Genomic DNA, 12,080 nt, shown 5'->3' with positions numbered 1-12,080 from the left:
CGTCGTCTGTCCGGTGACGTCACACATTTTGGTTCAACATTATATTTCAATTGAGTTTTTAGAAGAATGAGTCTGAGTCAGTGCTTCGCGAACCTTCTTCAAGTCAGAATCAAATCCTTGACCGGAGTTTTTGCTATATTTTTCTTTTAATTTTATACTTTATTCTATTTTTAACTAAGTATTTTGTTTGTTTGTTGATTTGTGTGTGAACTATTATATGACATAGTATATATAGTACATCACAACTTAGATATAGTATCGGCAAATTCAATAAAACCGATTTACACAACCAGTAGAAACAGCTCCCTATCGCGCCATTCGACGCTATTCGTCGCTATAGATTCCCGCGTCAGTTCAACCCGAGAAAGCGAGTGCATGTAAATCGACGTGTCAAATTTTCGAATATATTATGTCATATGATATTACAAGTTATTACGTTTGTATAAAGGTCATATTCGCGTGAGAAATAGATATTCATAATTTAAGATAGCGTACTTAATTCAGATGTGATCGTTATTACGAATTTTGCCGACGCTACACCTAAGTTGTGTCGTACTATATAGCGTCTGTGTTTGGCGATCCTTCTTCAAGTCAGAATCAAAAACAAATCCTTTACCAGATTTGTCACAGAATATTATAAAATGTGATACAATATTCTACTTTTAAATCAATTAGTACTAGTGTATAATGTTTGTTTGTTGATTTGTAGACGTTTAATTATATGACATAGTACCAAAAAGGTGCAAAAAATTTGTCGAAATTTAAATATGTATTAATATACTAAAAGCTTTCCAATTTATTAGACTTGGTTAGGCTAAAATAACACCTGAATTATTTTAATTAGTTACAAGTAACAATCAATGGACAAAATAAAATAATATAAAACTAAAACAGATTGGATATACAAATAATTTATTTGTTATACTTATAATGTACATTTTATTTCTTCTACGATATATTTAAAAAAGCTTATCTCCGTATTCGTTTCAAAATCGCCGATGAATGCGTTACTGACAACCTAAGAAATAATATAATAAATCCAATTTTATCTTTGAATAAAAATTTAATTTATCATAATATATTTTCACCTGAAAAAAAAACTAAACCAATATACATAAAACTTATACACAAAATATACACTGAGTTTCGGAGTTACAATATTATTATATAAAAATGCTGCTATATCAGTTTCACAAGCTTTAAATTTAGATTTAACAGGTGTAAATCTTTGTCTTGTTCTAAACAAATAAAACAATATATGTATATCTAAAAGCGCTGTTAAAATGTTATGTAATCTGTTGATACATATTAAATTTGACAGATGACAGCAACGCACACAGTGGACGAATATTAAATGCATTTCTAATAAAACCTCTTTCGTAATCAAGCAAAAATGTCATTTATAACTCACAGACAAAACATCGAAGCCTAAACTTAACATATTTCATCTTAAATTTTCCTATAGTCCAGTCAACGAATCAAACTCCTAGATGGGAAAATACTTGCATATCATTGGTTGAAACAGACGAAATAATATCAAGGTCACGCTTATTAGCCAATGGGCATGTGCCATTCTCTTCGATAGCTCGTTTCGTGCAAATGCAGTGGTTTTATTATCATCATAACAACATCATATATATTTTTTTAATCTGTGGACGAGATACGGAGACAAGTTTGGTGTCTATCGGTCGATCTCCCCAAACACGACGTCGAGGGTTCCTATGATGGCGACGATGTCAGCCAACATGGAATTCTTCCCGACTTTCTCCAGTGCCGCGAGGTGAGCGAAACCTGGCGCCTTTATCTTGCATCTGGAAATTATTAAATGACATAATTAATTTTCATTTTTCTTTCTCGTAAATCAACTTTTGGGAATTTATGTATAATAACTTAAAATCCTTTTTTTTATAATATAGGTATAACGAGAAATAAATAAACATTGGACAACATCACATACAATACTAAGTAAGTAGCTAAAGTAAGTTACTGGGAACAATAACTTTACAAAATAAAAAAACAACCGAGTTTCTAATGAATAAAAAATGCTTTATTTATTAGAAACACATTGGCTGCGGCATCCTCTCTTTATTTTTTAATCCTGCGGTAAACTATCATAATACCGGTACGGGACTTGTTAGACCCCGTAACGTTATGTTTTTCTTAGCCGCACCGCAAGGGAGGCTCATACGAGGCTTATTAGACCTCGTTCCGCATTGAACGTATTAATATTGTGGGGTGTGTACCGGTAAGGCTTGGAACTGCCATCGGATACGAGGTACACGGCGAATTCTCCCTTAGGGGCCTCAACGGCGGTGTAGGTGGATCCAGGGGGCACGGCATAGCCCTGAGTGAACAGCTTGAAGTGATGGATCAGAGCCTCCATCGATGTCTGCAAGCATAAAGTACAAGTTAGAAGTTAGTTCAGAACGCTTGAACCAATCGAATTGAAGCTCTTTTGAAATTCCTGCAATTAGATTTTCATGAGTGAAATATTTTACATTTACTTAGTATGTATATTAGCAAACAGACTATTATAATTTATGAAATTATGTGATTAAGCACTTATTTTTAATAGTTTTTCGTTAAAAGTTTCATTAATCAAAATCAAATGAAAATGCTCTCTATTGTACACAAATAAATAAATCATTTAGACACGATTAAGAAAGATGCACAAGAGGCGGCCTTATCGCTAAAACGATCTCTTCTAGCAGCTTTAAGGTAGAGGAAAGAAAGAGATATAGAAAGAGAAGAGAATTAAATGAATCACTAAAACACACTTAGAATGATTAAACGTAAACCTTTAATATATCGATATGGCCGATATATGAGCCGAGATGGCCCAGTGGTTAGAACGCGTGCATCTTAACCGATGATTGCGGGTTCAAACCCAGGCAAGCACCGCTGATTCATGTGCTTAATTTGTCTTTATAATTCATCTCGTGCTCAGCGGTGAAGGAAAACATCGTGAGGAAACCTGCATGTGACAAATTTCATAGAAATTCTGCCACATGTGTATTCCGCTAACCCGCACTGGAACAGCGTGGTGGAATATGTTCCAAACCTTCTCCTTAAAGGGAGAGGAGGCCTTTAGGCCAGCAGTGGGAATTTACAGGCTGCTGTTGCTTTAATATATTTGTAATGTGCCTAAAATAACCGGCAACAAACCAAACAATATTTCTTGTGCCTATTATACCCCCTCGATATTCTAACTAGGCCATACTGGCACAATCCCCCCCTCCTACTTAAAAGGGGGGGCAACACGTAAAGCGTTTTACCAGCGAGATAAATAGGAGACATGACTGACCTTCATCTCATCCCGGGAGGGCGGCGTGAGTTTGGCGTCGTCCGTCTTCACCTCGCCGGCCGGCATCTGGTTGAGGCACTGCTCTATGATGCGGAGACTCTGACGCATCTCTTCCACGCGGATTAAGTATCTGCACGTATAAATATTGTTGGAGGAAGACTAATATTTTTTTTTTTTGATTTGACAAAGTAAATTTTATTAACATAAGAATTAACAACATTAAATGCTTAAATATATATATACAAATATGAACTAAAACTAGTTACTGTATAAATCTTGACCGCGTGGAATGGTGGCAAGAATGCTAGCAGCATTTCCCCGTTGAATCGCAATTCCGATCCTCTGGGCAAAAAACGAACCAGCCCTCCTGTCACCAGTGGAGGCAATGAGGCGAGGTGTTATACTTTTGATCAAGCTTTTTGCACCACTACTCCAAGGGCCAAGCGTTTCGACAGCAATATAATATTTTAATTTAGCAACACCACACCTGCCTATATAAGTCGAGATATTGGCGATAAGAGATCATTCATTCGTTAACTTTTGAAGTGTGCGGAAGCTCTACCCGAATAATTAGCGATTACTAATTTTTTTATGTTTGTTTAATTTTGTTTAGTCATAAAATTGTGTATGTACTTGAGGCCGAAGGCCATATAAATCTTTTTTTTTTATTTTTATAATTTTGTTGATTTATAACAATATAATATATATTTTTAGAACCAGAAGTAGGAAGTAGGTTAACCTCTAAAACAATTATCTTTAATTTAAAACAACAATCAATCTACCACAATAGAATAAAATTCAGTCTACGACACAAATAACCATCAATAATCACATTACACCGTTATAATTATATTCGCGATCAATGTGTCAACCACGAATCTCCCGCCTTTTTTTTTTTTTAAAGAAAAGTTGTGTGACTTGACGCAGATGTTGCTTGTTTATTCCAACAATATATATAAAAACTGTATTACTGGAGATGAGCCGAGATGGCCCAGTGGTTAGAACGCGTGGATCAAACCCGCACCGCTGAATATTCATGTGCTTAATTTGTTTATATAATTCATCACGTGCTCGGCGGTAGGAAATCCATCGTGAGGAAACCTGCATTTGTCTACAACAACAACAGCCTGTAAATTCCCATTGCTGGGCTAAAGGCCTTCTCTCCCTATGTGGATTTGAGAAGGTTTGAAACATATTCCACCACGCTGTTTGGAACATATTCCGCACTTCTATTTGTCTAATTTCATAGAAATTCTTCCACATGTGTATTCCGCCAACCCCTTTAGAACAGTGTGGTGGAATATGTTCCAAATCTTCTCCACAAAGGGAGAGGAGACCTTAGCCCATCAGTGGTCACTTGCCGTCTAGGGTATAGGCGAGTTCCACATAAGACCCCCCCCCCCCCTTCACGTGGGGGAAGCGTTTAACGAGAAAATGCGTTCTTCCAGGAAGATCAAAAATATAACAAAAACCCTAATATCTAATAAAGTAACTATGCAAAGTTTTTGCAGTAGGTCACCTGTCGTAGCAGTCGCCGTGGGTGCCGACGGGCACGTCGAAGTCGACGAGGTGGTAGGCGTCGTAGGGCTGGCTCTTGCGCAGGTCCCACTTGATGCCCGACCCGCGGAGCATCACGCCGCTGTAACCGACAGACATCGCTACCTTACATGTGTGTAACTTTACAACTTTTTTTTTTTTTTTTTATGGTCTATGTTGGCGGAGTAGCATATGAGCCACCTGATGGTAAGTGGTCACCAAAGTGGTCCTACAAAAAGGCCCGATTATTTATCTAAAGGTAGAGCACAGTGTTAAAAAAAAAAACAAACAAAAAAATTGGTTAGAACATATGAACCCCAATAGATGACAGCGAAGTCAAATCCGGTGCTGAGTTTGGGTTCGTAATTCATTCATTGATCGTTGATTAAGGTTGATTTACATTTTTTTTATGCATATGGCAACCTTATGGTGAGTGGTCACCATCACCCATAGACAATGACGCTGTAAGTAATATTAACTATTCCTTATAGTCCATTCCAATGACAAAAGGAAACATTCAAAACATACCGTATTTTTCAATATCACAAGTGTTTTGTTGATAATTCCACTATAAGATTAACTACAAACAGTTCTTGATTAATATATCTTCATTTGTAATACAACAATATTTCACTAAACTACATAGATCCACTTTAATTTCACTTCCAAAGTAACGAAAACAGTTTTGTCGACATTCAAGACGCCATTTCTCGATGACGAACATTAAAAATAGAGGCCTCAACTAGGCATGTTCGCTAAACGAATGTAGACGAATGAATTTATACAGATAAAAAATATATTATTTTAGTTTTAAAATTCATTATAGATATTTTTTTAAATATATTTATTTAATTGGTTGTAATATATAATATGAATTATTTATTAGAAACGTAAAAAGTTACCTAACGATAGATAAAAAAGTTATTTTTATACAAGTAAGGTTTTTACATAAAAATAATATTTTTACCAAAAATGTTAAAAGAATTATTTTACTTAAAAATAATCTCTTATCTCGAAATGTAGATCAGTTTTGTGCATAGCAATTTTATAGTTTTAAAAATAATACAATGTTAAGAAAGACATTCGTCTCTCATCTTTCGTATCATGTGCACGGATGCATATTCGGAATTCTCTGAAGTTTTTTATTACGACCTGACTTTGTTTAAACGGAAAATTTCTTTTTAAATCACAAAAAAAAATATCGTTCTTTAGCATTAATTACCCATTCATTCAATTATTTTTAACTCACTAGTCGAACGCAAATGACATATCAATTCAAGGTCAAAGTTGTTTATTTACCTTTTCTCCTCTTCCCATTGGAATAGACTATACATCGTCGTGCCACCAACCTTGGGAACTAAGATGTTATGTCCCTTGTGCCTGTAGTTACACTGGCTCACTCATCCTTCAAACCGTAACACAACAATACTGAGTACTGTTGTTTGGCGGTAGAATAACTGTTGAGTGGGTGGTACCTACCCAGACTTGCACAAAGCCCTACCACCGAGTTATCATCGGCTAGTCAATTTTTTGTAGGAAAGCTAATCAAAGGGCCGGAATCTGAATTACACCTAATCATCAATTACCTAAATTACCTCCCAAAAAAAAAAATTGCCTTCAACGCTCCATCAACCACAGCATAATCCCAGACATTCCCTGTGCTTGTAATAACACTGACTGACACACTCTTCAAACCGAAACTCAGCAATTGATAAGATTTAAATTTATCCACACAGGATATGTTAATTTAAATAATTGATAAAACATGATTTTGTATTTTTTAAACGTTGAAAAAGTCACTGTTGAGATTCTTGCTGGTTCTTCTCGTTAGAATCTACTTTCCGAACCGGTGGTAGCTTCACTTAATTGTTAATTGACGATTCAAAAGTGCTTGTAAAAATAAAGATTATTTTCATAAAACGGCAAAGTTAAAAATATCTGTGGAATTATATTATTGAAACGGATACCTTGCCTCAAGAAGGCTATATTGACTTTGACTAGATACTGTAAGTGGTATTCATGGTGGTGGTGATCACCTGAACCCGTAGTTGAGCGCGTCCTGAGCAGTGACCACGCCCACGTCCTTGGTGCGCTGCACCCAGATGCGGTTGCTGGTCAGCACGTCCTCTACCTCATCCAGACGTTCGGAGAACTTACTCGCGAACTCATATATGTCGTCCATCAGACCCATCGGCATATCCTGAGAATTGGGGGGGGGGGCGGCGTTTAGATTTTAAACCAATGGTACGGACATAAGTATATTTTCATTAATATTACTTCATTTATAAATGCGTAACGAGAAACAGGATGAAGATTGTTATGTGCTGTTTTCTGATTTATTAATTAATTAACAAATCATCCTAAAGTTGTATAGTTGTGGCAACATGAACTGGTTCTCTTAACCGATGATTGCGGGTTCAAACCCAGGCAAGCACCGCTGATTCGTGTGCTTAATTTGTCTTTATAATTCATCTCGTGCTCAGAGGTGAAGGAAAACATCGTGAGGAAACCTACATGTGACAAATTTCATAGAAATTCTGCCACACGTGTATTCCACCAACCCGCATTGGAACAGCGTGGTGGAATATGTTCCAAACCTTCTCCTCAAACAGAGCGGAGGTTTTAGCCCAGCAGTGGGAATTTACAGGCTGTTGTTGTTGTTTGTTGTTTATATATAGTATATAATTTGAACTCCAAGACCTAACATATGACAAAAGACCCCTAAAACGCGAGCAAAGTCTCGGGAAACAACTAGTCTAGAACTACTTACCAAAGAAACACCTCCGGGGCGAATGTAGGCTGCGTGCATTCTCGCACCGCTGACCCTCTCGTAGAACTCCATCATTTTCTCACGTTCCTCGAAAAGCCAGAAGAATGGGGTCAGCGCTCCGACGTCCAAGGCGTGCGTGCCGACCGCCATTATGTGGTTGAGGATACGGGTGATTTCAGCGAACAAGGCTAAAAACAATTTTTAATTATAGTACGACACAAATTAGATGTAGCATCGGAAAATGCAATGGAATGAAAATAAAACCGATTACTGCCGATTTACCCAACCAATAGAAATATCTCCCTATCGCGCCACTCGACGCTATTCGTCGCTATAGATTCACGCGTCAGAGAAAGCAAGTGCATGTTAATCGACGCGTCATATTGGCGAATATATTAGGTCATATTATATTACAAGTTATTACGTTTGCGCAAAGATCATTTTCGCATGAGAAATAAATATTGATAATTTGGGATAGCGTACTCCATTCGGATTTGATCGGTTTTACGAATTTTGCCGATGCGACATCTAAGTTGTGTCGTACTATACTAATATAACCACACAGTTACAATATTTTTTCAAAAAAATTAAAGTACTTTCTTGAAGTTATTTTTCGTCATTATAAAATTAGTTGAGCAATTTATATATATATGACTGTTCATCAAAGATATTTGTAAAATATATGTCACCGCAAGACTACAAAATTCGTTAGATTAGTGTCTCGACAGATTTTAAACTGTCGTAATATTGTGAACCGCAAAATATGTTTGCAATGTAATGCATTATTTTTCGCTAAATTGTAATCTACCGATGTGAAGCGGTCAAATTGTGAACTGGCGTAGAACGGATGCATGTCGTGCGCTGATTGATTGAAAGTTATGTGGGCCCCGCCAAAAAACCTAAAATTGCAAATACCCTTAAACTATAATCTATTGCGCACAATTGTATAATGTCGATAGATTTTTAACCGTTAATTAAATTTTCAAACTATAAGATTATAATCTATCCCTGAAGCTCTTTAAGATGTTGTCAGTTATTTATAGATACGAAAACTAGAATGGGACCTAAAATCGGTCCTTGTGTAACACCCATTCTTAGTACAAATATAGAAGACCATATTCCATAAATAATGTTCTTATATTAATTTATATATAAAAAACTTACTGCAAAACTACACTTACTTCTAATATATTTGGCTCTCAACGGTATGTCAATATTCAGTAGCTTCTCAATCGCTAAACTGTAGCACTGTTCATTACACATCATAGATACATAATCAAGACGGTCGAAGTACGGCAACGCTTGGGTGTATGTCTTGTATTCGATCAACTTTTCAGTACCACGATGGAGGAGACCAATGTGTGGATCAGCACTGCGTACAGTCTGAAAAGAATACATTAATAAACCAGTAGGATTAAAGATTTATAGGAAAGAGCTTTGTCTGGTAATAAATTTATATCTTATGTTACTAAATCTTTCATTATAAGGCTTGTAACAAATTATAGCAATATATAAAACAACAATGCTAAATTTGTCTTCGAAATTTTTCATTCAGGAAATATGTTACTATATGTTTCTGATCAGTTATATTTGGGGACTCATTTATATAATTTGTTTGCTAATGGGCATATAAGCTACTTTCATAGTCAGTATTTTCTACAGACAATGTAATAAACTGCAAGAAATATTAACCATTTCTTACATCGCAAATGTACCAGCATCCTTTTAAACAAATGTTAGACTTTCATTGTCAATATCACATTCAATTTAATTATGCAATATAAATTGTGAAAAGCAATGAGCTTATTTATCATCTACATTTCGGTGAAGTCGGTGAATACAGGAAAAATATATTATACAGCTTTTGGAATATATCTATGCTATTATCCTGGCTTGATACAGGATATTATATAACAAACCAAACATGTACTTTCTATTTCACTACTGTTCTAGTACTATGAGATGGCTTAGTAAGTTATTGTATTCAAACAATATAAGATAATACAACAATTTGTGTGTATCTATCTTTAAGGAGTAGTGCGTTGGTTATTTGGGTTAATATATTCAGTAATCATAAAATATAACACTTCCCTTTTTATGTGTGTGATGTTGTATGTGTCAACATTTGTGTATGGAAGATAATCTGTGTATCACTTATAAGTTAAATTGCTTGTAAATGTTTTGAAAGTTAAATCGAAATAAATTTTGTTCATAGCCAATTGTAAGCATATTCAATTAAATTTCATGAAACCAATTAAAATTTCGATATTCACCTCACCATCGAGCTCCATTACAAGTCGGAGCACACCGTGAGCAGCCGGGTGCTGAGGTCCAAAGTTGAGTATCATATTACGGACCTGCTTCTCGGATGGTGTCACAATGCCTGGGAAATTTTACTTAGGGAATAAATAGATATTTATACCAGTGTGATACACTTTCAAGGCCAAGACGGTAGCTGTTTCGTAAATTAATGAGAAATATAAATGAGAAGCATCTAAATATAAACATAGGAGGTCGGACAAATACCCTCATGGTACTGAGTAAGTATAGCAGTGGTTGAAATCGCATTATTATTGGGATAACAACGTGGGTGTCATAAACCATTTATGATTTAAGGATTACATAATAAATAGCTATCCAAGGAGTTTCCTCATGTATTGTGCATAATTGTGTAGATTTGATTACACATAGGCAATTTTGTGACTGATATCATATTTACCGAAAAATAAAATGTTATAATATAGTTAAAATTGAGTTTAGTTTTTGATTTTATTATTGATTTGTAATTATTATTGGTGAAATTTTGATGGTATGATATTGAGCTACAGCTATTTTATTGTAACAGTGTAAGCTATTTAAGTAATTATTACATTACTAGATAATAAAAGCAATGCAATAGATTGTGTTTACAGTCAAGTAAAATATGCAGACAATCATATTATAAGTAATAATAACACTGCAAAACATGAATACAAGGGATACAATAAAAAATAGAGTAATTTTAATTTTTATGTTTACATAAGTAAAATTTACGATGAAATCTTATGAATTTTAACACATTATCAATGCAGTACATTTTTCGAATATCTTTTAATTAAAAACTGATCATGTATAGAAATTTAAATACTTAGAAAATAGATTGATAGCTGGTTTCTGTTTAATAGGATATTTAGATATAATTAAACTTACTGTTGTAAGGTGGGTGTTTCATGAGGGCAGTGATTCCTTCTGGGTACATAACAGCCCCCTCGAACTGCTTCACGAAATCTTGGTCGGGCATCCATCTATGAGCTTTTCGTTGAGAGCTGAAAAATAAGCACGTAACAGAAATAGAGTAGATACTCAGTTATACTGTAGAAATAAAAGCTTTCTTCAAAAATTTACTTATTATTATAGAAAGATAAGCTGATAATATTGAATATAAAAAAGAAATAAATATTATGTATAACCTTAAATGTTACATAATTTTTAAATGACATTATAGCGAATTAATAATAATACTTTATATAAATATATTTTTTTTTTAAATTCCACACTCACTTCACATTATTAACTATCGGTATATTCCCCAATAAGGCTCTTGAATTGCCTAAATTTGCACTTTTTCGCAGCAAAACATTTACCAACGAAGACATTTTCGAAGGGACTGCGTTCCGTTACAGATAAAAATGTCAATCGAATGATTTGCTAATGTCAATTAAATTTACAAATTTTTACAATATTACATTTAAGGTCAATATTCAAAAATTATTTATATTATAAATTAATATTAGGTTTTTAAAAAATAGGACACTATCCTCAAATTTCTGAGGATCTTATTTATTTGTCTAAAAAAAAAAACGGAATAATTTCATTGATTTATCGTAAAACGTAAATCACGTCAGATGTTTTGAGTCAATTGTCAAGTATTTTTTGTGAGGTAGGTAATTCTTTCACTTTAAAAGATAAAAGTATTGCACCGTACAGCCTTAACTTAAAATAAAACTTAACTTAAAATGTTTTACCTAACTAATGTGTACGAATAACTTCAACTATCTAGGTTCATTTGTAAAAATCAAAAGAGGAAAAGTTTGTATTATATTTTATTAATTTTTCGCGGTATTTCAAATTCTTTACAATCTCATCATCATTATCATCATCAGTTATAATTTATAATATTAAAAATATAAAAATAATATATATGTATAGTTATCGGTTCGCAACATATCGAGTCCATCACAACATATACACAATAGTTTATGCCTGAGTTTTTTACTGATATTTAATTACCATCAAATATAGACATTGAAAAAAGTCAAAACACTCAAAATTGGCAATCTGAAAACACATTCTTATCAATTATTCAAAACATATTTGTAACTATCAATAACATATTTATATTAATGCTCGTTAATTCCTATTATATCCAGTTCTATAATTAAAATCACCTTCGTAGTTAATAATTATGCGCAGCCTTTCTTAAACTACCTA

The 12,080-nt window shown here is 34.2% G+C and overlaps 1 protein-coding gene across 1 annotated transcript; it reads right to left on the bottom strand.

The window, feature by feature from the left end:
* Positions 1–1,281: 1,281 nt before the first annotated feature.
* Positions 1,282–11,287, bottom strand: LOC124541968 (NADH-ubiquinone oxidoreductase 49 kDa subunit). The gene is made up of 10 exons (XM_047119908.1): positions 11,151–11,287; positions 10,800–10,915; positions 9,884–9,993; positions 8,792–8,993; positions 7,611–7,798; positions 6,877–7,040; positions 4,824–4,943; positions 3,305–3,434; positions 2,244–2,389; positions 1,282–1,811 (listed from the first exon to the last, which is right to left on the bottom strand). The coding sequence occupies exons 1-10, from the start codon at positions 11,243–11,245 to the stop codon at positions 1,682–1,684; spliced, it is 1,401 nt and encodes a 466-aa protein (XP_046975864.1). The 5' UTR covers positions 11,246–11,287; the 3' UTR covers positions 1,282–1,681.
* Between the last annotated feature and the right edge of the window lie 793 nt (positions 11,288–12,080).

The sequence above is a fragment of the Vanessa cardui genome, chromosome 29 (genome assembly GCF_905220365.1).
Source record: "Vanessa cardui chromosome 29, ilVanCard2.1, whole genome shotgun sequence".
Classification (NCBI taxonomy): domain Eukaryota; kingdom Metazoa; phylum Arthropoda; class Insecta; order Lepidoptera; family Nymphalidae; genus Vanessa; species Vanessa cardui.
This window is presented reverse-complemented; position numbering and strand designations above follow the sequence as displayed.

What these genes read in the sequence shown, in the direction of transcription:
- LOC124541968 (XM_047119908.1), bottom strand. Translation starts at nt 11,245, where the DNA reads ATGTCTTCGTTGGTAAATGTTTTGCTGCGAAAAAGTGCAAATTTAGGC. An exon ending in CCGATAGTTAATAATGTGAA is followed by an intron (nt 10,916 to 11,150) that starts GTGAGTGTGGAA and finishes CTTATTTTTCAG; the next exon opens with CTCTCAACGAAAAGCTCATA. An exon ending in CCTCCCGGGATGAGATGAAG is followed by an intron (nt 2,390 to 3,304) that starts GTCAGTCATGTC and finishes TTATGCTTGCAG; the next exon opens with ACATCGATGGAGGCTCTGAT.